Below are 26507 nucleotides of genomic sequence, written 5' to 3'. Positions count from 1 at the left end.
CATGTGTGGTATAAGATGTTCTATGAATAGCCCCCCCATGTTTGGTATAAGATGTTCTATGAATAGCCCCCCCATGTGTGGTATAAGATGTTCTATGAATAGCCCCCCCATGTTTGGTATAAGATGTTCTATGAATAGCCCCCCCATGTGTGGTATAAGATGTTCTATGAATAGCCCCCCCATGTTTGGTATAAGATGTTCTATGAATAGCCCCCCATGTGTGGTATAAGATGTTCTATGAATAGCCCCCCATGTGTGGTATAAGATGTTCTATGAATAGCCCCCCTATAGTATAAGGCCTTCTATAAATAGACATAGTACCCAAAGTCTTATACCAGACTCAGTACAGGTTACGTGTGACCTGACCCCAAATGACCAATCCGTGACCTCCGGCAGAGTGGGCGGGTATTTTATAATCTATAAAACGGGGCAGTGGGAGGCGGTCCTGCTCACAAACGACCAATCTGTGAGCTCTTGTCAGAGTAGGCGGTGATTGTATTGGTACTACTGTATGGACAAGGCAGTGGGGGCGGCGCTGCCACAAACCATCCTACCCGTGAGCTCCTGGCAGGGTGGGCGGTGATTGTATTGATGCTATAGGACAGGACAGCAGGGGGCGGTCCAGACGGGAAGGGGAGGAGAGTAGGAGTAATAACAAAAGCGATGAGAGTGAGAGGCAGAGGGTGCTGCTGAGAATCATCGGAGGAGTGTGGGGGAGGAGAGAGTGTTGTCTGTCCATCGCTGTGCATCGTCTTCATACGGAGCTGTATGTCTGCTTGTACACGGCGCTCATACCATCACACACAGGTGGATGACCCCCCTCCGGAGGAAGACGCCTAGGCTCCTTGTTTGTCCCCGATCACAGCTGCAATTACACAGGAACGTCCCCGCTCACAAGGAAGGAAGGGGGAGACATGAAGCCCTGTGAAGGAGCTGGCAGGCAGCAGCACACAGTGGCCGGAGATGAGCGCAGGCTCCATGATGATCCCCAGAGCAAAGGGGAGCAGGGCCAGGCTGAGGACCCCTGGAGGGAGTGTATGGACACCGCTGTACAGCTAGCCCTCCAAGCTGGCCAGGTGAGAGCCTACCCTGTACTGGGGTCATCCTGATCACTGACCTTCATCATCACATACACATCAGGGCTGCCTGGGAAATGGGACCCCCATGGTAATAGACACCAGTAGGGCAGTGTCTGTTCTGTCCAATATGAAATGGTCTGATACACAATCCAACAGGGCCGGTGCTACCACTAGGCAGCTGCATAGGGCGCTCGGCCACTGGTGTTCCTACTCTCTTCTCTCTGCAATAAGCAACTACGTCTCAGCATCAGCAGGCAGCTGCTGCTGTGTTTGCACATAGTGTCAGAGGAGCAGCGGCGGAGGACTTTGTGTGTCCCGAATGAAAGGAAGCAAGCAAACACTCATTGATGGGTCCTGGTAAATTGCATTTGATGGGCGCTTCATTAAAAAAGTGGGTTATACATGGGCAGAGCAAAGGGATTGGAGTCAGCGGTGGAGTCAAGGGGGGGCAGTGGCAAAATGAGGTTTTGCTTAGGGTGTCAAAAATTCTTGCACCAGCCCTGCAATCCAATCAACTGAACATCAAACCAATGTTGGTCAAAATGTTAGTGTATGGTCAGCTTTACCGTCAGGGCCACATATAGACCTCAGGGGGCCCCTCAGGTTTAGTGGGTCCCTCGTACACCAATAAATACCCAGCAAATCACCAAATGTACACATAAAAGTCCCTTCATTGTTTGGCATTGGAACTAACATGTACATACATGGAAAGGGTAAATCAGGACTCGTTCACATGAGCGGCGGACGTCACTGGCCCTCTAGAAAGCCATCTGCAGTAGAGCAGCGGGTTCCTGGTGTTGGGGAGGTGATACCAGATGATAGTGTCGGTGTTCTGACGAGAAGTGTCCTCTCATCGGATAGTGTCCGCCCTATACTGCGCAGGCATAGCGCTTGCGCGGTACAGAGGACAAGGAGACACCAAAAGTCTTTGAGGATGAACGGCGCCTGCGCACTTAATAGTACCTTCTGCCCTGAGGCTAGGTTCAAGCCCCCCCTCCCCCATCCAAGTGGACTTAGAGGATATAAAACAGCACTTTGTAGCAGGGCCCCTCGCGGGCTCTCCATGCTTTCGGGCAGGGTCTCGCTTTGCTCGCCATATTTTTATTCTAGCTCTATGTCCATTTGGATGGTGGGGCTTGAACCTGGACACAGGGCAGAAGGTACTATTAAGTGCACAGGCGCCATTCATCTAAGGAGACCTTCGGTGTCTCCTGTGTCCTCCTTACTGTGCAAGCACAGTACAGGGCGGACACGATCCGATCGGTAACAGTATTCAACAAGACACCGGGGTGCCCAGGATGAAAATGCCAAATCGTGGGGCTAATTGCGGGATGCACAGTGTCACTGGAAGGGGAAAAAATGTCCTTGGATTGGCGGTGTCCCTGGAAGGAAAAATGCCCCTGTGTTGGTAATGTCAGTCTGAGGAGTACTACTTTTGGCATTTGTATGTGGGATGAAGGAGGGCAAGCGAGCTGGGTTATGTGGGGTACTGGAACTAGAGGGATCTGGGGGGTTTAGATGCTCTTGGAAAGGGGGAGGTTCTGAGGAAGAGAGGAGGTCTAGGGCAGCTTGTACCCCCTCACCCTCAGTTCAAACCTACTTATCAGAGTGGCACCTGCTGGGCAAGAATGAAACTTCCCATTCCTTGGTCATGTGATATGTCACATGACACCAGGAAACAGAAAGAAGAGCAATATGCCCACACTCCCCAGCAGTGCCACAGTGAGAGGTTGGTTTGTTCTCATTGGCTGTCTTTGTGCTCTACTGCCCACCATAGACTGCTATTGGAGGGAGGATCAACTACCTACATGCCGTGTGTGTGTGTGTGTGTGTGTGTGTTTTTTTTTTTTTTTAATCCCAAAAGACTTTACGTGGAACTTTCAAGCACCTGGCACGTGATCGTGGCACAGTCCTAGTCATCTCAGTAGGTTGCATTTGGCAGGAAGTGATGTCTGCCAAATGTGACTTGCAGTGTAATTTTTGCCACAGAGCATTGCACCTGTGACCATGCATGCAACACATTCGCACCATGTGCAATGACTGGGGATATTCCACATTGGTCAGTCATCACAATGCCAATAGTTTTCTATGCTCAAACCACAGAACCAATGCTCATCTGATGTCAGTGCAGGCCTGCTATGGTAGATGGACATAATTGAAATGTCACTGACGTTTTTCAATAAAGTTTGGGGGGGAAAAAAAGGGGTAAACAGTGCCTTTGTTACAAAGTAGGGCACCGATCCCCACCACCAGCACAGGATGGCCAGCAGCTTGCACACTTAAACTCATTTTATTTTTCTGATTTCCATAGTCTATACATGCCAGCAAAACTTCATGTAGATTTATAGGTGAGGCAAATTGCACAGAACATAGCTATGCTGCCAAGGTACTCCTAATGAACGGTTTATTACAGCTAAGCACACTAAGGGGGGAAAAAAGAAACTAAAGAATAATAAAATGGGGAAGATTTTCAGAATAGTGGAATGTGATAGATGAGAAGACCTACATGACAAGGGCAATACTAAAACCTTTAGCTCTCCACCCAGAGTCCTCCCAATAGATTGGCCTGACCAGACCTATCTCTACATGAAATTCCCTTGATAATTGACGTCTCTCAATACCTAATCTACATATATGAAGTTTGTTTACTTTCTAAATGACAGTCACACATTTGTTAAATGTGTCCTCATGAGGTCTCTTGTGCACGCATACAGTCATAGACTACCTTCCTTACGGGCTTAAAGTGGTTGTAAACCCTTACAACACACTTTGACCTACAGGTAAGCCTAGATTAAGGCTTACCTGTAGGTCCAAGAAATATCTCCTAAACCTACACGGTTTAGGAGATATTTGCCGAGAGACAGCGGCAAGCAGGCGCACTGAGCGCGGCATCGTCAAACGACGAAGATGCAGCACGTGTCGGCTCCCGTGCGCATGCGTGGGAGTGACCTCATCGCGGCTTTGCCGAATGACAGCGGCGGAGCAGCGAGACCCCACCGAGAAGATGGATGCGCCAGACTACAGGGGACAGCGGTGACTTCGCTGGCTCCTGTGTCAGGTAAGTGACACATAACCACTTTCAGACCGGACCATTTTGCTGGTAAATGACCAGAGGTCTTTTTACAATTTGGCACTGCGCTGCTTTAACTGGTAATTGCGCGGTCATGCAATGTTGTACCCAAACAAAATTTGTGTCCTTTTCTTCCCACAAATAGAGCTTTCTTTTGATGGTATTTGATTGCCTCTGCGATTTTTATTTTTTGCGATATAAACGTAAAAAGACCGAAAACTTTGAAAAAAAATGATATTTTCTACTTTTTGTTATTAGAAATCCAATAAACTCAATTTTAGTCATACATTTAGGCCAAAATGTATTCAGCCACATGTCTTTGGTAAAAAAAAAAGTCAATAATTGTATATTTATTGGTTTGCGCAAAAGTTGTCACATCTACAAACTAAGGTACGTTTTCTGGAATTTACGCAGCTTTTAGCTTACGACTGCCTATCTCATTTCTTGAGGTGCTAAAATGGCAGGGCAGTACAAAACCCCCCCAAATGACCCCATTTTGGAAAGTAGACACCCTAAGGAAATTGATAAGTGGCATGTTGAGCCCATTGAATATTTTATTTTTTTGCCTCAAGCGATTGAATAATGACAAAAAAAATTTTTTTTTTTTTTTTTTTTTTTTTTTACACAAAGTTGTCACTAAATGATATATTGCTCACACATGCTATGGGCATATGTGAAATGACACCCCAAAATAAATTCTGCTGCTTCTCCTGAGTACGGGGATACCACATATGTGGGACTTTTTGGGAGCCTAGCCGCGTACGGGGCCCCGAAAACCAAGCACCGCCTTCAGGCTTTCTAAGGGCGTAAATTTTTGAGTTCACTTCTCACTACCTATTACAGTTTTGAAGGCCATAAAATGCCAAGATGGCACAAAACCCCCACAAATGACCCCATTTTAGAAAGTAGACACCCCAAGCTATTTGCTGAGAGGCATGTTGAGTCCATGGAATATTTTATATTTTGCCACAAGTTGCGGGAAAATTACAAACTTTTTTTTTTTTTTTTTTTTTTTTCACAAAGTAGTCACTAAATGATATATTGCTCACGCATGCCATGGGCATATGTGAAATGACACCCCAAAATAAATTCTGCTGCTTCTCCTGAGTACGGAGATACCACATATGTGGGACTTTTTGGGAGCCTAGCCGCGTACGGGGCCCCGAAAACCAAGCACCGCCTTCAGGCTTTCTAAGGGCGTTACAGTTTTGAAGGCCATAAAATGCCAAGATGGCACAAACCCCCCCCCAAATGACCCCATTTTGGAAAGTAGACACCCCTAAATTTAGGGGTACACTAGTGAGACTAGGTAATAAATGGCGGGTGCCCTGAAACTATAAAAAAAATAACTAACCAACCAGCGTTACCTGTAACAGTTATATGGTGATCACTGGTGAAAGGGTTAACTAGGGGGCAATCAGGGGGCTTTATGCGGTAGTATATGGGGGTCCCTGGCGCTATAAAAAGCTGCGGCGAACCTAAATACCTACCTGCCTAACTAGCGTCACCTGTGACACTAATACAGCGATCAGAAAAACGATCGCTTATTAGGCTGGGTTCACACTGAAGCGATGCGGGAACGCCACGAATCCGCGGCGGGTTCCCGCATCGCATGCCTCCCGGCGGCAGTTCACACTGCCCTATGCGAACTGCTGGGAGTGTCAGTGAAATGTTAATGACACCCCCAGATCAGTTCGCATATCGCAGTGCGATCTGCAAACTCGGATCGCATGGTGTGAACACCCATGCGATCCGATTCTGCTGCGGACCAAAAAAAGGGTCCCGTGCTAGTTTGCGGCGGGTGCGACACGAATTCAGCCATACTATCTGTATGGCTGAACTCGAATCGCACAGAGATCGGATGTGATTTGCACTGCAGTGCGGTGCGAATCACATCCGTTCTCATAAACCGCTGCAATGTGAACCCAGCCTTAGTGACGCTGGCGACGGGGGGGTGATCACGGGGTTAAACCTTTATTGGGGGGGGTTAGGGGGGTACCTTAGAACTAAAGGGGGCTAACCCTAACTGCCCTAACAGTTATTACAGTCACAAATGACACCCGCCGGGTGATCAGGGGGTTAAACCTTTATTAGGTAATAAATGGCGGGTGCCCTGAAACTATAAAAAAATAACTAACCAACCAGCGTCACCTGTAACAGTTATATGGTGATCACTGGTGAAAGGGTTAACTAGGGGGCAATCAGGGGGCTTTATGCGGTAGTATATGGGGGTCCCTGGCGCTATAAAAAGCTGCGGCGAACCTAAATACCTACCTGCCTAACTAGCGTCACCTGTGACACTAATACAGCGATCAGAAAAACGATCGCTTATTAGGCTGGGTTCACACTGGAGCGATGCGGGAACGCCACGAACCGCGGCAGATTCCCGCATCGCATGCCTCCCGGCGGCAGTTCACACTGCCCTATGCGAATTGCTGGGAGTGTCAGTGAAATGTTAATGACACCCCCAGATCAGTTCGCATATCGCAGTGCGATCTGCAAACTCGGATCGCATGGTGTGAACACCCATGCGATCCGATTCTGCTGCGGGCCAAAAAAAGGGTCCCGTGCGAATTTGCGGCGGGTGCGATGCGAATTCAGCCATACTATCTGTATGGCTGAACTCGAATCGCACAGAGATCGGATGTGATTTGCACTGCAGTGCGGTGCGAATCACATCCATTCTCATAAACCGCTGCAATGTGAACCCAACCTTAGTGACACTGGCGACGGGGGGTGATCACGGGGTTAAACCTTTATTGGGGGGGTTAGGGGGGTACATTAGAACTAAAGGGGGCTAACCCTAACTGCCCTAACAGTTATTACAGTCACAAATGACACCAATGCAAAAAAAAAAAAAAAAAAAAATGACATTGGTGTCACTGTGACTGGGGGGGCAGGGGTAATTGGGGGGGGGGGGGGGGGGGTGTGAGTGTGCCTGGCATGTTCTACTGTGTAGTGTCGTGTTGGTGCAACTCACCGATCCTCTCTCCTCGGTGTCGGAGCGAAAAATACCGACACGGAGGAGAGATTACATCACTTCCTCTCCTGTGTTTACATTACAGGAGAGGAAGTGATGTCACGGAGCATTTTCATTCGTCGGGAGCGATCGCGAGGGGGTGGCCATGAATGAATGGCCGTCCCCTCGTCCGGGATCGCTCCCGAACGAATACCGACCGCCGCAGGCACCGGGCGGGGGCCCGATCGGGCCCCCGACCCGCGGGCAGGCAAGGACGTACATGTAAGCCCTTATGCCTGCCCGTGCCATTCTGTCGACGTACATCGTCGTGCGCCGGTCGGGAAGTGGATAATGGACTACTATGCGATGCATAGTAGTCCGTTATGCTTTGCCTTTGCAGGGAATGAAAGAGGAAGTAAGCTCATCAGGGTTTACTTCCTCTTTAAGCGTGCTGTTCGCTTGGGCCACCAAAATACATTTAGGACCTCATTCACATGGGCAAAAAAGAGCTCGCCTATGGCAAATATTCTGCAAATACCCATGGCCAGGATCCCAGGTTGTCTGATCACTGGCAGCTGCTAAGCTTGCATAATTGAAAGAGGATCATCACCGCACTTGAGCATCACAAATGCAGAAAACTATTTAATTCCCTTTTAAATTGTCAAAGAAAACTCCCCCATCCATCCATGTCTCTGTGCTTTATTTGGTTGAGAAATCGCTTTGAAACCAATCCCCCCCGCCCCCAGTCTTTCTGGCTGTGGCCATCTTGAGTAAGGGAAAATGATGAATGTAACATTTTACTTTCTGGAATCCATCTGCCCTTAGTTTAGGCATGCATTCAGGAGAGCGTGCTTAGCTGAGAAAACCTCTCCTCCTCTACTGAAGACTTCTGGGATGTAGGACCTCATTTGCCAAGGCAAGAATCCAGATAGTAACTGAAGAAATGTTAAACTTAAAAAAAAAAAAAAAAACAGTAAATAGGAAAGTATATCATATCTATTTACTAGTGCTAGCAGCATGGGGATTAAAAATAATCAACGTTGATTGAGGGAGCCAGGTTCCACTTGAATTATGGGCTGTAATGAGGTGGGTCTGTCCACGACTGTAAGGCCTCTTTCACACGGGATGGATCCGTGATGATCTGCCCCGTGAACATCCGCTTGCTCAGCACTGATCGCTCCATCAATCCCCGCTGAGCAGGCAGATGACAGGTCTGTCTCTGCACACTGCGCAGGGATGGACCTGTCAGAGCACCGCTCTCCCTTATGGGAGATCAAATGACGACGGACCGCAGAGTCCATCGTCACCCGATCCGATGACTGATGGAAAAGTAGTTTTTTTCGGAGCGGGTCGGATGTCAGCGGACATGTCACCGCTGACATCTGACGCTTTCCAAGAATGGAGCTGCCGCGCGTGTCGACTCCCGTGCGCATGCGCGGGAGTGACGTCATCGCGGCTTCGCCGAATGACAGCGGCGGAGCTGCGAGACGCCACCAACAAGATGGATGCGGCGGACTACAGGGGACAGTGGCGACTTCGCTGGCTTCTGTGTCAGGTAAGTGACACATAATGGACTACTATGCGATGCATAGTAGTCCATTATGCTTTGCCTTTGCAGGGAATGAAAGAGGAAGTAAACTCATCAGGGTTTACTTCCTCTTTAAGGATAGATTGCTTCCAGGGGAGGACATCAGTCTCAACAGACATAAGCACTGGATATGCGAATACCAATGTGACCTGTGGTTAGGGACAGATATAGTGCAGCCAGGGGGGCCGACACCTGTCCCTTACTTCAGGTAACCGCTGGATTTACAGCCATGGACGGCCTTGGCTTCTGGGCTGCTGATGATCAAAACCCCAGGATCTTAGCCGCGGGTATTTGTAGTATATTTGCCGCAAGAAGGCTCTTTATGCCTGTGTAAATGAGGCCTAAGACTACAAAAGACCAGAGTTAAAGCTTTTACAGATGATTGCAGGCAGAATGTTGCTTCTCAAGATAATTTTTATTAAAATAAATTCATTTTTAGATATATTCTAAAGAGGTACCCTCTTTTGACAGGTGATTGAGGCAGTTGCCCCCTACTTTATTCCGTTGCGGCTTGTAGTAGTCTTGCCTGGTGTGTGAGGATTGTCATATGAAGGCAGGAGGTTGGCTTTGAACTTTCATAATTGCTATAAAACAGAACAGTAGAGATTATTCAGAGATGTAGCTGTGTTAGTTTTTCAGGCTGTATTATACATTAATTAAAGGCTGCAGGAAATGTTTGATGTTCAAGCCAGTGAGTTTACACAATCATTCACAGGCACACAGCCCATTCCTGATCCTGCGTGGAAGCAGCGTCGCCAAAGTCTATCCTAATACAACAACCAGCTTGAATTTTTCTTGCTCCTGTAATGGTGCATGGTCTTGTATCAGAGCCATGCACAGACTGATGTAAATGAGGGACCGAGATGTTACGTAATGTTGCATAATATACTGGTGCTGTATACACAGAGAAAAATGATACATATTCCTTAGCTTTCACTTTTTTTTTTTTTTTTTTTTTTTTTTTTTTGAGGTTTAGGCCCAATAAAAACTTTTGATGCCACAATCCGATTTAATTGTGGTATTTAACCACCTCAATACAGGACACTTAAATCCCCTTCCTTTCCAGACCAATTTTCAGCTTTCAGTGCTCTCTCACTTTGACAATTAGTCATGCTACACTGTAACCAAATGAATTTTTTTATCATTTTGTTCACACAAATAGTTTTCTTTTGGTGGTATTTATTCGCCACTTCATTTTAAATTTTTTTGTAATATAAGCGAAAAAATAGCAAATATTAAGAAAAAAAAAAAATAATTTCTACTTTCTCTTTTAAAAGAAACCAAAAAAAATTGAATTTTGGCGAACATTTAGGCCAAAATGTATTCTACTACATGTCTTTGGTAAAAAAAAATACCTGATAAGTGTATGATTATTGGTTTGTGTGAAAGTTATAGAGCCTACAAGCCATGCTATGCATTATTGAAAATGTATCAATCCTAATGCACTGATGGCCTATCTCATTTCTTGAGGCCCTAAAATGTCAGGACAGTACAATAACCCCCCAAATTACCCCTTTTTGGAAAGAAGACAGTCTGCGGTATTTGGTAAGAGGCATAGTGATTTTTTTTTAAGTTGCAATTCTTCTCCCACAATGCTTTGGAAAAAAAAAAAAATATGTATTTTTTTTTTTCTTCACTAAATTATCATATTTACAAGTTATTTCTCACACATGGTGCAGGTATAATTGCAATTACACCCCAAAATACATTCTGCTACTCGTCCTGAGTATGGCGATACCCCATGTGTGAGACTTTTCCACATCCTGGCCACATACAGAGGCCCAACATCCATGTAGCCTCATCAGGTGTTCTAAAGGCATAAATTACACATTTCATTTCCTGAGTACCTATTACGTTTTTGAAGGCCCTGGAGCACCAGGACAATGGAATTACCTACAAAGTGACCCCATTTTGGAAAGAAACCAACCCAATGTATATTCTATGAGGCATGATGAGTCTTTTGAACATGTAATTTCTTTCCACAAGTTTTTCTCACAAAGTTGTCAATTTAGAACATCTTTCTAACACATAGCATGTACATGGCCAAAATGACACCCCAAAATACATTCTGCTAGTCATTCTGAGTATGGCGATACCCCATGTGTCAGACTTTTCCACAGCCTGGCCACATACAGAAGCCCAACATGCAAGTAGCACCTTCAGGCTTCTAACATATAGCATTTACACCCCAAAATACATTCTGCTGAGCAAAGGGTAAAAAAAAGGCTCACCTGTGGTTTTAGCAGGACAGGAATACCTTTCCAGAGCAGTCAAAGCATTTTCTAGACAGCCAAAGGAAATGTCCAGAAATTGTCCAGGCAGCAGACAGATATGCAAAAGTATGAACATGGTTCAGTACAGTCCAAGGTTTAGCAGGCAGTTCAGGTGGCAGGCACAGGCAGGGCCAGTTCAGATGGCAGCACTTTGTACATTGGGCCTTGATCAGGTAAGACCTGAGGACAGGGGTAGAGGCTTCTTCCCACCCAAATCTCTACGAAGCCTCCGAGTCTCCAGACCCTAATCCAAGAAAACGAAAAAAACCTGGAGAAAAATGTTTTCTCTACTCGGAAAACTTTTTCTGGAGCCCCTCACATGTGAGACCCCTGTGCTGTACAGTGGCAGGGCAAATGATCAGTTCAGGAGGCAGGCAAAAAGCATGGTAATTTAAAAGGCCAAGGTCAATTCACGTTGAAGGCAGAAATATGTTTGGCAGAGGCATAGTCGTTTTAACAGTCCGGATCATACACAGAAATGGCAGAAAGTGGAAACTGGAAAGAAATCATCTTCACTTTGCTAATAGTGTAGTGAAGTATGATATCTTCGATAGCAAGTTCCAATGCAGAGGCGTGACTGGGAGGGACAGTCTGGACAGTAGTATCGGGTGTCGTGGCGAATTCCTTTACTTGAACACACACAACAACAACTTTTTTTTTTTTTTTTTTTTTTTTTTTTTTTTGGGGGGGGGGGGGGGATTTGCGACCTGTTTGGGTAGGAGGGAGGATTTCGGGAAAGTGCCTTTCATGGAGTTTGGCTACTGCATCAGAGCGAATTAGTTGAGTGGGTTGGCCATGGGGATAGACAAGGGCTGTGATAACATCTTCTTGGAATTTTAGATAGGTCAGGGAACTTTGGGTGCCCTTAGAAAAAATTAATATATGAATTGAACATGGCTAGTTGCATCAAATAAATGGCGACTTTCTTGTACCAAAACGGTGATCTTCTGGTGGCCAAGTAGGGCTGCATCATCTGGTCATTCATATCCACCACCCCCCCCCCCCCATGTATAGGTTATACTCATGGATGGGGCCCTTTCTTCTCTGCAGTTCTGCCAAGGTGTCATTGTGTATTTTGGAAAGCTCTCCACTTCAGCGCTAGTACCTCTTCAGTCCGCATACTGGCCATTTCACCCTGTTTTAATTTCTTGGCGACCAATGTCTGTGGGAAGCCTTTGCGGTTGGTCCGTGCTGTCCCACAGGCCACAGTCTGCTTTAGGTGCAGATGGCGTAAAAGTGGGAGACTTGTGTAGAAATTGTCTACATATAGGTGGTAACCTTTCCCAAGTAATGGTTGGATCAGCTGCCAGACAATTTTGCCACTTGTTCCCATGTAGGTGGGGCATCCAGGGGAGTTTAGCTGTCGGTCTTTTCCCTCATAAATTATAAAGTCATATGTGTAACCCGTGGCCCTGTCACAGGCCTTATAAAATTTTACCCCACGTCTGGCTCTTTTACTGAGGATGTATTGTTGTATTCCAAGTCGTCCAGTGAAGTGTAATAGGGATTCATCTACACAAATATTTCTATCAGGGGTAAACGTCTGCTTGAAACTGGCGGAAAAATTGATTAGGGGCCGAATTTTTAATAATTTATCGTAACTGGGATGATTTCGAGGGAGGCATTGCGTATTATTGAAATGTAAAAATCTCTTGATCATCTCATAACGGGTTCTGGGCATCATAGATGAATAGACCGGCATGTGGTGGATAGGTTGGGTAGACCAGTAGGAATGGACTTCATTTTATTTTTATTTTTTTGTTAGGCCAAGGAAAATTTTTAATTCTTCCATGGTGAGGGGTTTCCAAACAAAAGGACAGGCATAGGAAGAACTTTGGTTGTTGGCTATATGTTGGCTGGCGTATAGATTACATTGCTCCACAATGTCGGTTAGGAGATCATTGGTAAAAAATGAAAATAATAGTGTGGTTACATTTTCTGTCTGTATCTGAGGGCCTGGCTCGGATGTAAAAAGGGGAATTACAGGTTCTACTGACGTATCGGGCAGCCATGTTTGATACAGTAGAACATCTGGAAGGCTAGTATGGGCACTGCCTCGTTGATGGGATGCTTCGTTGCTAGCATCTGGCCTATCTTCTAGGAAGGTTGCAGAACTGCTGGTGGATGCCTGCCTATCCTGGAGTGCTGCGCTGTTGGTGGATGCCTGCATGTCATCCTGGAGTGCTGCGCTGCTGGTGGATGTCTGCGCCTGCTCATTTCTCCTGTTTCTCCTTGTTAGGACTCTCTGCATTCTCCGGCAGATCGAGATCGCGCCGCTGCGTGGGCACGCGGCGGCGCGATCACCTGTCATCTGCCACCCACCCCCCTTTGTTTACCTTACGATGGCTGTGATTAGACACAGCCATCGTGCGGCTCAGAGGGCAAATTACACCTGCGCGATCCCACTACTTCTGACAGGACGTTCAGGAACGTCCAGTCAGAAGTAGAGAGCTAAAGACACAGTGCAACATTGTGTACTTTAATCTTTATGCGCTAGTATTTAAGGCTGGCTATACACGGGTTGCAGGAAGGAAACTGGCTTGATTCCCCCATCAACACAGACCGTGTGTAAGGGCTTGCCTAGGTTGGAGTCCATGGCACAGAGATGTAGGCTCACCCTTGCAAATAGACACAGCCCACGGTAACAAAGAGATAAGCTACCTTAGCTGTGAATCTGTGCACGGGGGCTTGACAGGAATTTTCAAAAGGATTGTCCAGGTAAAGCCATAGTCAAGGATTCCAGAAGTCAGAATAAACGATAAACAAGCCAGGGTCAGAAGCCGGGGTCAGTCTTGGAACACTGTAACTTGAACACAGGACCACTTGGGCAAAACGAGAGACACAGGAACCTTTGGCAATGATAGAGACAATGAACTGACAAAGCCCTTGGAGTGAGGCAGTGCTTTATACCCAGATGATTGGATAAACTGCCTCAGCTGAACCAGGAGTGGAAGGTACTAATTGCAACAAGATCCAGAGTATGGTCCTAGTATTCATGCAGAACTGTGCAAAGCTGGAAAACGGGCTGAAAGAAACTGAGGTGTAGCTCAGAGGCAAAGTAACAGCAGCACTAAACATGCAGTCATAGGTTCAATACCTCTGCATGGCACGGTAGGGACTGTGACACTGTGTTGGTGCAGGAATCCCTCCTGCCAGGCAATTTGTCTTCTTCAGGTGGGGGTGGGGGGCAGGTTAAGCCTTCCCCACTGGGAGCAGACAGTGATTTTTGCTAGTGGCTATAGCAGCCACTAGTATTTGCAAGAGTATACAGCCGCCTGGTTGTATCCAAGTTGAAATTGGTACATTCAGCCTGTCCGTTAATGGTTCGATTCTTAGCCGGTTCCTGTTGAAACGTGTATGGCTGGCCTTAGGGTCCTTTCACACAAACGATCCGTTCAGGTCCGTCTGTCAGTTTTTTTTTTTGTTTTGAGGCGGACCTGAACAGATGCTCCATAGAGCTCTATGGAGCGTCTGATGTTAGCGGTGACATGTCCGCTGACATCCGAGACGCTCCGATCACTGCGGTCCGTCATCACCCGATCTCCCATAGGTGAGAGCGGCGCTGTGACAGGTCTGTCCCTGCGCAGTGTGCAGAGACACACCTGTCCTCTGCCTGCTCAGTGGAGATCGCTCCGGTGATCCCCGCTGTGCAAGCGGATATCCACGGGGAGGATCATTACTGATCCGCCCCGTGTGAAAGGAGCCTTAGTGTGTCTCAGTGCGGCTGTGAGTAATTGTGTAATTTTTGATTTTTATAAACGCTTAGACACCTTTTTTTTTTATTTTTTATTTTTTTTTTTTATTCTACAGGTTTGCCTAAGCTGGGCCAGTGAAACTATATAAAAATTGTCAAACTTGAAATTCAGCTTTAAGGCCTGATTCACACCTATACAAGTTGCAGTTTGCATATTCCAGGTGCATTTTGCGTTTTTTGCGAAATACACATTTTTGATCCATTGAAGTCCCTGGCCCTTTCCATAAAATGCACAGATGTAAACTACATCCATAAGAAACCATGTTAAATGGACTGTGGTGTTTCTGCAAAACTGAAAACTCATTTAGGCCTGGTTCACACCTATGCATTTTTTTTTTTTTTTTTTTTTTTTTTTTTTTTATAAAGTGTTTTCAGTTTTGCAGAGTTTTTTGTTTTGAAAAGCATATATTGGAACACGCAACATGCACCTGCAGTATGCAAACTGCAACCTGAAAAAGCATGAACCCGGCCTAAATGTTTGTTACATTTTATTTTGTTCCTTTTTTTTTTTTTTGAATCCCTCTTCTTTATTGAAGGATTTTAGCATTACATGAAAAATAACAATACATACTGACAAAATTAGACAATTGAAAAGTAAAATACCCACTGTATGGCAGGGAAATAAAGTACAATAAAAAAAAATAAACCCCAATAGTGACTGTAAGGGCCGGTTCACACAGGGGGCGATGCGAGGCGACACCGACTTGCCTCGCCGCGACCTCAGCGGCGACTTGCAAATGACTTCTGTATAGAAGTCAATGCAAGTCGCCCCGAGGTCGCCCAAAAGTAGTACAGGAACCTTTTTTCTGAGTCGGAGCGACTCGAGTCGCTCCTCTCAGAACGGTTCCATTGTACAGAACGGGTGCGACTTGTCAGATCGCGGTGAGGCAAGTCGCGTCGCCTCGCATCGCCCCCAGTGTGAACCGGCCCTAATAGTGCAATCCTCCTTTACAGCAGTACAATAAGGATAAAACCTTGTTGCATAACCCACCCTCATTCCTTCATTGAGCATGTCCTTTATTGCAAAAGGACAGCACATGCAAAATCCCCCCAAAAAATAATAAATAATTAAAAAAAATGTAACCACTTTTTCTGATGGAAAATCTTAAATTAAAATATGCAAGTTTTTGGGCATATTGACACAACAGCTGAAGAGCCGAAGTACAAAATATGTTCAAGAGTCTAGTCTGAATCAAAGAAAATTGTAAATCGCACCTAAATGCTGTGTGTAAATACAGCAGGATTTGATCTCTCGTGTGTCTACATGTTTATTTCCACAACATGTGAAGCATTTTTAATTTTTTTTTTCCCACTACAGCCCACAAGGTTAAACCTGTACTCACTGCCTATAATGAAAACAGTACAACATTTTATATATCAAAGCAAAAGCAACTTCTTATCCAGAGTAATTTACGTGTCGTGTATGTCCCCTGACCCCTCCCCCCCTTCTTTTTTTTTTTTTTTTGCTTAGAAATTGTATATGTTGTGTGTGTGTGTGTATAGAGCAATGGTATGAAGGTTACTAACTAATACACTAGTCCCCAGATAGTAAAGGGATGCTTTCATTGCTGCAGCTGAGAAATTGTAGCTAACTGCAGTAGTCCATGTATATCCTTTACAGTGCTGTAGAAGTACCTGTAATAAATAAGATATTAGGAGAGACATCATTTTTGTCCATATACAAAGCATTAGTAAGATCTCATTGTAATTCCCTGCCAATTCGCCCTTTTCAGTGGGCCGTTATGTCAGAGGGGCTTCTGATTATTCTGTTTTGTGATTGACTGCACAGTGATTACCATAATCGGGAGCCCGGCTCCCAGTCATTGGTGCTTGACCATAAACCGGCCACGCATATGTGAAAAGTTGGCATTAATTCTTGCCTCCATTATGCTAAATATCCACTTTCAGACCGGACCATTTTGCTGGTAAATGACCAGAGGTCTTTTTACACTTTGGCACTGCGCTGCTTTAACTGGTAATTGCGCGGTCATGCAATGTTGTACCCAAACAAAATTTGCGTCCTTTTCTTCCCACAAATAGAGCTTTCTTTTGATGGTATTTGATTGCCTCTGCGATTTTTATTTTTTGCGATATAAACGTAAAAAGACCGCAAATTTTGAAAAAAAATGATATTTTCTACTTTTTGTTATTAGAAAAATCCAATAAACTCAATTTTAGTCATACATTTAGGCCAAAATGTATTCAGCCACATGTCTTTGGTAAAAAAAAAGTCAATAATTGTATATTTATTGGTTTGCGCAAAAGTTGTCACATCTACAAACTAAGGTACGTTTTCTGGAATTTACGCAGCTTTTAGTTTACGACTGCCTATCTCATTTCTTGAGGTGCTAAAATGACAGGGCAGTACAAAACCCCCCCAAATGACCCCATTTTGGAAAGTAGACCCCCTAAGGAAATTGATAAGAGGCATGTTGAGCCCATTGAATATTTTATTTTTTTGCCTCAAGCGATTGAATAATGACAAAAAAAAAATTTTTTTTTTTTTTTTACACAAAGTTGTCACTAAATGATATATTGCTCACACATGCTATGGGCGTATGTGAAATGACACCCCAAAATAAATTCTGCTGCTTCTCCTGAGTACGGGGATACCACATATGTGGGACTTTTTGGGAGCCTAGCCGCGTACAGGGCCCCGAAAACCAAGCACCGCCTTCAGGCTTTCTAAGGGCGTAAATTTTTGATTTCACGCCTCACTACCTATTACAGTTTTGAAGGCCATAAAATGCCAAGATGGCACAAAACCCCCACAAATGACCCCATTTTAGAAAGTAGACACCCCAAGCTATTTGCTGAGAGGCATGTTGAGTCCATGGAATATTTTATATTTTGCCACAAGTTGCGGGAAAATTACAAACTTTTTTTTTTTTTTTTTTTTTTTCACAAAGTTGTCACTAAATGATATATTGCTCATGCATGCCATGGGCATATGTGAAATGACACCCCAAAATAAATTCTGCTGCTTCTCCTGAGTACGGGGATACCACATATGTGGGACTTTTTGGGAGCCTAGCCGCGTACGGGGCCCCGAAAACCAAGCACCGCCTTCAGGCTTTCTAAGGGCGTAATTTTTTGAGTTCACTTCTCACTACCTATTACAGTTTTGAAGGCCATAAAATGCCAAGATGGCACAAAACCCCCACAAATGACCCCATTTTAGAAAGTAGACACCCCAAGCTATTTGCTGAGAGGCATGTTGAGTCCATGGAATATTTTATATTTTGCCACAAGTTGCGGGAAAATTACAAACTTTTTTTTTTTTTTTTTTTTTTTCACAAAGTTGTCACTAAATGATATATTGCTCATGCATGCCATGGGCATATGTGAAATGACACCCCAAAATAAATTCTGCTGCTTCTCCTGAGTACGGGGATACCACATATGTGGGACTTTTTGGGAGCCTAGCCGCGTACGGGGCCCCGAAAACCAAGCACCGCCTTCAGGCTTTCTAAGGGCGTAATTTTTTGAGTTCACTTCTCACTACCTATTACAGTTTTGAAGGCCATAAAATGCCAAGATGGCACAAAACCCCCACAAATGACCCCATTTTAGAAAGTAGACACCCCAAGCTATTTGCTGAGAGGCATGTTGAGTCCATGGAATATTTTATATTTTGCCACAAGTTGCGGGAAAATTACAAACTTTTTTTTTTTTTCACAAAGTTGTCACTAAATGATATATTGCTCACGCATGCCATGGGCATATGTGAAATGACACCCCAAAATAAATTCTGCTGCTTCTCCTGAGTACGGGGATACCACATATGTGGGACTTTTTGGGAGCCTAGCCGCGTACGGGGCCCCAAAAACCAAGCACCGCCTTCAGGCTTTCTAAGGGCGTTACAGTTTTGAAGGCCATAAAATGCCAAGATGGCACAAACCCCCCCCCCCAAATGACCCCATTTTAGAAAGTAGACACCCCTAAATTTAGGGGTACACTAGTGAGACTAGGTAATAAATGGCGGGTGCCCTGAAACTATAAAAAAATAACTAACCAACCAGCGTCACCTGTAACAGTTATATGGTGATCACTGGTGAAAGGGTTAACTAGGGGGCAATCAGGGGGCTTTATGCGGTAGTATATGGGGGTCCCTGGCGCTATAAAAAGCTGCGGCGAACCTAAATACCTACCTGCCTAACTAGCGTCACCTGTGACACTAATACAGCGATCAGAAAAACGATCGCTTATTAGGCTGGGTTCACACTGGAGCGATGCGGGAACGCCACGAATGCGCGGCGGGTTCCCGCATCGCATGCCTCCCGGCGGCAGTTCACACTGCCCTATGCGAACTGCTGGGAGTGTCAGTGAAATGTTAATGACACCCCCAGATCAGTTCGCATATCGCAGTGCGATCTGCAAACTTGGATCGCATGGTGTGAACACCCATGCGATCCGATTCTGCTGCGGACCAAAAAAAGGGTCCCGTGCGAGTTTGCGGCGGGTGCGGCGGGTGCGACACGAATTCAGCCATACTATCTGTATAGCTGAACTCGAATCGCACAGAGATCGGATGTGATTTGCACTGCAGTGCGGTGCGAATCACATCCGTTCTCATAAACCGCTGCAATGTGAACCCAGCCTTAGTGACACTGGCGACGGGGGGTGATCACGGGGTTAAACCTTTATTGGGGGGGTTAGGGGGGTACCTTAGAACTAAAGGGGGCTAACCCTAACTGCCCTAACAGTTATTAGTCACAAATGACACCTGCCGGGTGATCAGGGGGTTAAACCTTTATTAGGTAATAAATGGCGGGTGCCCTGAAACTATAAAAAAATAACTAACCAACCAGCGTCACCTGTAACAGTTATATGGTGATCACTGGTGAAAGGGTTAACTAGGGGGCAATCAGGGGGCTTTATGCGGTAGTATATGGGGGTCCCTAGCGCTATAAAAAGCTGCGGCGAACCTAAATACCTACCTGCCTAACTAGCGTCACCTGTGACACTAATACGGCGATCAGAAAAATGATCGCTTATTAGGCTGGGTTCACACTGGAGCGATGCGGAAACGCCGCGAATCCGCGGCGGGTTCCCGCATCGCATGCCTCCCGGCGGCAGTTCACACTGCCCTATGCGAACTGCTGGGAGTGTCAGTGAAATGTTACTGACACCCCCAGATCAGTTCGCATATCGCAGTGCGATCTGCAAACTCGGATCGCATGGTGTGAACACCCATGCGATCCGATTCTGCTGCGGGCCAAAAAAAGGGTCCCGTGCGAATTTGCGGCGGGTGCGGCGGGTGTGGCGGGTGCGGCGGGTGCGGCGAATGGCTGAACTCGAATCGCACAGAGATCGGATGTGATTTGCACTGCAGTGCGGTGCGAATCACATTCGTTCTCATAAACCGCTGCAATGTGAACCCAGCCTTAGTGACACTGGCGACGGGGGGTGATCACGGGGTTAAACCTTTATTGGGGGGGTTAGGGGGGTACATTAGAACTAAAGGGGGCTAACCCTAACTGCCCTAACAGTTATTACAGTCACAAATGACACCAATGCAAAAAAAAAAAAATAAAAAAAAAAAATGACATTGGTGTCACTGTGACTGGGGGGGCAGGGGTAATTGGGGGGGTGATCGGGGGGTAAAGGGGGGGTGTGAGTGTGCCTGGCATGTTCTACTGTGTGTGGGATGTGTTGGTGCAACTCACTGATCCGCTCTCCTCCGTGTCGGAACGAAAAATACCGACACGGAGGAGAGAATACATCACTTCCTCTCCTGTGTTTACATTACAGGAGAGGAAGTGATGTCACCGGGGATTTCCATTCGTCGGGAGCGATCGCGAGGGGGTGGCCATGAATGAATGGCCGTCCCCTCGTCCGGGATCGCTCCCGAACGAAAACCGACCGCCGCAGGCACCGGGCGGGGGCCCGATCGGGCCCCCGACCCGCGGGAGGCAAATCACGTACATGTACGTGCTTATGCCTGCCCGTGCCATTCTGCCGACGTACATCGGCGTGCGGCGGTCGGCAAGTGGATATACTGTAAGTGTGAGGTTGGCGACAAAATGATCCATATGTAGTTCAGTTTTGGCACTAGTTTACAAATCTGATATTGGAACTGTAAAATGTGCGGAGATGAGCAGATAAACAATAAAGGCCAGAGAGGACTAAAGCTATGGGGAAAATTTACCTGGGGGGGGGGGACGGACTGACGTATTCACCCTTTTAGAAGAGACAGTTTACAATGATCATCTATGAATGGCTCATGACAATTCTGTGGCAAAGGTTCTACTTTAAGGCCACCACACATTGGAAATCCCACCAGCAAAAGTCCGATGAGAGCTTTTGGTCAGAAATTCCGACCGTGTGTATGCTCCATCGGACTTTTGCTGGCGGAGTTTCCACCAGCAAGATTGAGAGCAGGTACTCTATTTTTCCGATGGAAAAAGTTCAGATCGTCTGCAGCAATTCCGATGTGCAAAATTCCTACACATGCTCGGAAGCATTCAACTTCACTTTCTTGGCTCGTCGTGGTGTTGTACGTCACCGCATTCTTGACGGTCAAAGGTTCAGAGAACTTTTGTGTGACCGCGTGTATGCAAGCCAAGCTTGAGCGGAATTCCATCTGAAAAACCATCCAAGTTTTTTTTGACGGAAAATCCGATCATGTGTACGCAGCATAAGGGGCATTTGTAGTTAGACTCAAAGCTCGCGGCTTTGTCCAAAGTTGGATAATATATAGATGTGGGCCATTTACGTACCTCCTGAAGCCTGATTGACAAACTCTAGATGGCAACATCCCATCTTGCCTTGTTGCTAAGGCAATCCCAGGTGTTACTGTTCACCCCCAACATCACAGGAGCAAGTGGTTTCTTTCATTCAAACCCCCTCACAGTGCTTTCTCTTTCCCTTGACTCCGTAGCTCTGAGCTTAGCATTTTAATAGCTTGCTCCTGAGAACTTTGCCTTTAACTGTGCAATAGATGTTAGTGCCACAGACTAAACCTTGTCTTGACATGGACATGTCAAAAATGGGGGGGGGGGGGGGGGGGGTTCTGCTACTGCTGACCTTTTTCTAGAAAATGCCATTTTCCTGGCTAGTATACTCCTCACATTCTACCTTTTTAAATACTTTGTGATTCACTTACCTGAATCAAGTATGCAGAACCAGGACATCTGGAAACTACTGCATGGTCTTCGGTCCCATACTTGCTCAGGGTGAGCAAAAAGGGTCAGCGTTCTAGTCAGGAAACTAGGAGAGGTCAGCAGCGGCAGCTTCCAGTTCCTCTCATGACAAGTTTCCTTTTGACATGTTTGAGGCAGTGTTCTTTGTGGACTAGACAGATATTTGAAATAAAACAGCCTACTTCACAAGGAACGAATAACAACACATTGTGGCATGAGGCATATTAATGGTTCCTGCCACAATAAAGTGACTAGTTTTTATGGTGAAATAAGCAAATGTTGCTCAAAGCCACTAAACTGTTTCCTCCAGTGTAAATGAGTGACGGTTACAACACCTAGAACTAAAGGCCTTTGTTTGGGCAAGCTATATTCTTTCCACAATGAATGAATACCTTGGAGACCTCCAGCTGTTGCTGAGCAGTCTCTATGGAGCCCAGATAGCCAGCTTTAGTTGTTAGGCCTTTGTGTTTTTACATGTATTATATCAGAGCCCCATTGCAGGATTTTCTAAGGTAACACGTTGGTAACTTCACTGGCAGTTAGCTATAATCTACTGTATATACTTGCAGAGATTGGCTTGAATTTTGTCACTGACACCATTTCTCAGTGCGTTTTCCACTTCCTGTCACAAATGCTATTTTCATATATCTAAAAATAGTAGTCCTATTCTCATTGCTTCCTTTTTGTTTTAAATTACCATATTTTATGACTGATACGTCTGTTGTAAAGATTTCCACATAGAAGACCCCCCCTTGTCGAATGAATCAAGCCTTACTGGTGGTTTAGAAGCACCGTAGTGTGAAAGGTGACTAAGATTTGAGACTAAAGCCTTGTACACATGGTACGATTGTTGGCCAACCGAGTGCCTGATTTTTGTCAAAAGGGCGTGTGGCAGGATCTTGTCTTGCAAACTAACGGTACACAATTGTAGTGACGTACTATGAAGGATTTCAGCTCTTGAGCGCCACCCTTTGGGCGCCTTCGGCTAATTTCGTGTTTGAGCATTGATTTCGAGCATGCACGTTTGTACTTGACGGATTTGTGTATTGACCATATGAAAATCTGACATCAAACCATTGTCCGCCGAAAATTTACTAGCCTGTGAAAATTGGACAAAAATTGTCAAAAGGAGCATACTAACGGTAAGATTTTAGGGCAACAGTCTGTCAACAGACAATCCCCTGGTAACAATCGAACTGTGTACAAGCCTTTAGGCCCCATACACACTATTCGTTTTTATTTTTTTTTTGCAGATATTTGTCTTCAGATTTACCAAAATCATGTAGTGCAAAGGCCTGACTGATTGCATACAAATTGAAATTCTTAAGCTACTTTCACAATGAGGCGCTTTACAGACACTACAGCGCTAAACATAGCACCTGTGAAAGCCTCTCGGTGCACTTGCAGGACTGTCAAAGTCCTGCAAGCCGCGTTTTTGCAGCCCTATAGGAGCGGTGTATCCATGGCTCCTAAAACGCCCCTTCCCATTAAAAACAATGGGGCAGCGCTGCAAACTCGCTGGCAAAGCGCCACTGCAGTGGCGTTTTGTGAGCTGTTTTAACCCTTTTTCGGCTGCTAGCGGGGGTTAAAACCTCCCCGCTAGCGGCCGAATAGCGCTGCTAAAATGACGGTAAAGCAGCGCTAAATATAGCGCTGCTTGCCTGCCCCAGTGTGAAAATAGCCTTCAGGTTTGATATCCATATTATATGGTTTGGTAAGTCTGAAGACAAAAATCTGCAGAATATCGAATATTGTGTATGGGGTCTAGGATATTACCTTCCACACACCGCATTGACAAATTGCAGAACTTGATGGTGAATTTAAAGTGGAACCTAAGATAAAGAAAACTAAGAGTAGACCGCTATTGTAGAAAAATATGCTGGGTCTCTTCTGCAATAACAAGCACTTGACTGCCTGCTCGCAGTCTTCTATTAAAAGCACACCTCAAACTGTTGTGTGCATGCATGGGATGAGGTCCCCTCCCCCCAGCACCTAGGAACAAGATAACAGCCAACGAGGAATGTAACCACTGCATCAGGTGGAGGTTAATACTATGTGAATTTAGATCTGCTTTAAAAGATTAACTTAACTGTTAGACCCCTTTCACACTGAGGCAGTTTTCAGGCGTTTTAGAGCTAGAAATAACACCTGAAAACTGCCTCCCATTCATTAGTGGATGCTTTCACACCCGGGTGGTGCGCTTGTGGAACTTTTGGAAAAGTCCTGCAAGTAGCATCTTTAGGGGGGTTTGGGAGCGCTCCGAAAAATGCCCCTGCCCATTGACATGTATGGGCAACACTCCCAAAGCGACTGAATAGCGCTGCAACACAGGAGTTTTTAACCCTTTCTTTTGGGTTAAAAGCGCCCTGCTAGCAGCAGAAAAGCACCACAAAAACGAGTGGTGCTAACACGGCCATGGTCCCAGTGTGAAAGGGGTCTAACTTAAAGCGGTATTATATCCAAAAGCAAACCTTTATTGTATTACAGCTAACCAATTCTTAGATGCGATGGCTGTATTGGGCAGGCCATAAAAGGTTTGAATTTTCGGCTGGTCCCTTCTGAACCGGCCAAGAATCGAACTGTTTATGGACAGGCTGAATGTACTAAATTGATCGCTCAATCAACTTGGGTACAACCAGCATGCTGGGTTTTACCTGCAATTATCACCAGCGGCTGCTATAGCCACCAGCAATAATAGCTGTCTTCTCCCTGCGGGGAAGGCTTCCCCCTGCCTCTCCCCTGGGAGAAGACAATGGCCTAGCAGGAGGGATTCCCACATCAATTCTGTCTGTATTAGGCTTGATTCACACCCATGCAGTTTTAGTGGTTTTTGCATTTTGCAGATTTGCACTGCAGTCCATTTAACATTGTTTCCTGTGGAACATGTTCTGTAGTGCAAATCTGCAAAATGCATAAAGCACTAAAACTGCATATGTGTGAACCAAGCAAATGTCTTTCCTGTAACTCATGGTTGCAAGAAAGAGAAACTTTGCTCCGTGTATGGCCGACCCTGGTTTTCTTTTTTTTTTTTTTTTTTTCTTTTTTCTTTTTTCTCATCTGGTGCTCATTACCACATCATATATCCATGAGCGTTGGTTGGCTCTCCAATGTACTAATACCACGCACTCGCACTGCAGTGTACCACAAAACGTACCATGTGGTGCGCCATGTTGGAAAAATTGAGACCATTTTTTCCTGCATTTTGGTGCCTTGTCAGCCCATTCAAATTTATGCAATGCTTAATGCACTTTATAGTGCATCACAATCCACAGTAACGCACGTTATTTAGTGCAATGCAGTGCAAAGATGTGACTTGGCCCTATGATGAAACAAACCTGCAAAATGGGGAAATCTATTTTATAGCTGAACCTTAGTAGTCATTCCCGCTTTAGCTATTCCCCCCCCCCCCCCCCCCCAAACACCCAGGTTAAGAAAAGTGGGAACGTTTAAAATCACCCGCTTGAATTTAAGATGTTTGCTCTACGTTCTGTGGAAGATGTGATAGATTTAAGGCTGCATTCACACCTGAGCATATCGTTTTCAGGCAGAAAGTTGCACAATTTTTGCAGCGACTTTTGTACAGGTCAAAAGGCCACCAATGTAAAAAGGAGAAAATCGCTCGTTTTGAGGGACGGTGTCTTGCTTCAGGCGAAAGAACACTCCGATGTGAACAGGGGCTATTGAAATGAATAGGATTTGTCTTGTTGGGCTTTTTTTTTTTTTTTTTTGTTTAAGAGCTGAGGCTTAAGAAAAACGTTTAGGTGTGAACGGAGCCTTGCACTATCTACATTTCAAAGTTCAGCTGACGGGTACCAATGTAGTAAAGAATGATCATTGTAAAATCTTGACCGCGGTCCATTTTGTATTCTACCTTTTTAAGGCTGGATTCACACCTATGCATTTTTTAGTGCTTTTTGCATTTTGCAGATTTGCACTACAGAACGTGTTCCATAGGAAACCATGGTAAATGGACTGCAGTACAAATCTGCAAAATGCAAAAAGTACTAAAAATGCATAGGTGTGAATCCAACCTAACGGCAACATTGATGCAACCTTTGAGTTTGTGTTTCAAATTTTAAAAAAAACTTGGTAACAGAAGTGGAAGTCATCCGTTAGAATAAAATACTTTTAGGAAGTTGGCAAATGCCATTTGTTTGCACAGTCCTCCTAAGCTCCAAGTTGCATGGTGGTGGTGCAGGTTCACATATAGGTGTTCGGCTGTAACCATGTGAGAGTTGTCTTTCTGGCATGTCGCACTGTGATGTAAGGTGCTTCCTGAGTGGCAGTTTGGTTCCGGTTCTGCAGTGGTCAGATGCTTGCAATTTCCTTTTGTTGCTTAGATTATTCAACCAACAAAAGACAGGATTTATGTGCACAAGGGGAGCAAATTAAATCTGCCATTGTATTTTAACCCCTGATTAAATCTGAACACTGTTCACTGCATATGGGGGTAGCTGGATAAAGACTTTGGATTGATGTGTCATCTTGGCACACTAGTTAATTTTCAAACAAGCTTTCATATGGAAATTCATTATTATTATTATTGTTCAGGATTTGGAGCCGGTTCACACAGAGGCGACTCGTCAGGTGACTTAGCCGCCTGACAAGTCGCATCCCGCTCTGTGCAATGGAACCATTC

General features: G+C 45.4%; 1 protein-coding gene across 1 annotated transcript in view; it reads left to right on the top strand.

The window, feature by feature from the left end:
* The first annotated feature begins 654 nt into the window (after nt 1-654).
* Nucleotides 655-26507, top strand: part of IMPA2 (inositol monophosphatase 2) — a 46762-nt gene continuing 20909 nt past the window's right edge. The window contains exon 1 of the mRNA XM_077492424.1: nt 655-1076. Coding sequence (XP_077348550.1) covers nt 915-1076 — 162 coding nt within the window. The 5' untranslated portion in view covers nt 655-914. The remainder of the gene's footprint in view (nt 1077-26507) is intronic.

This window comes from Lithobates pipiens, unplaced genomic scaffold, assembly GCF_037356315.1.
Source record: "Lithobates pipiens isolate NorthernLeopardFrog02 unplaced genomic scaffold, aLitPip1_a1.2 Scaffold_19, whole genome shotgun sequence".
Classification (NCBI taxonomy): domain Eukaryota; kingdom Metazoa; phylum Chordata; class Amphibia; order Anura; family Ranidae; genus Lithobates; species Lithobates pipiens.
Note: the sequence above shows the minus strand (reverse complement) of the source record. Positions and strands in the feature narration are given on the sequence as shown.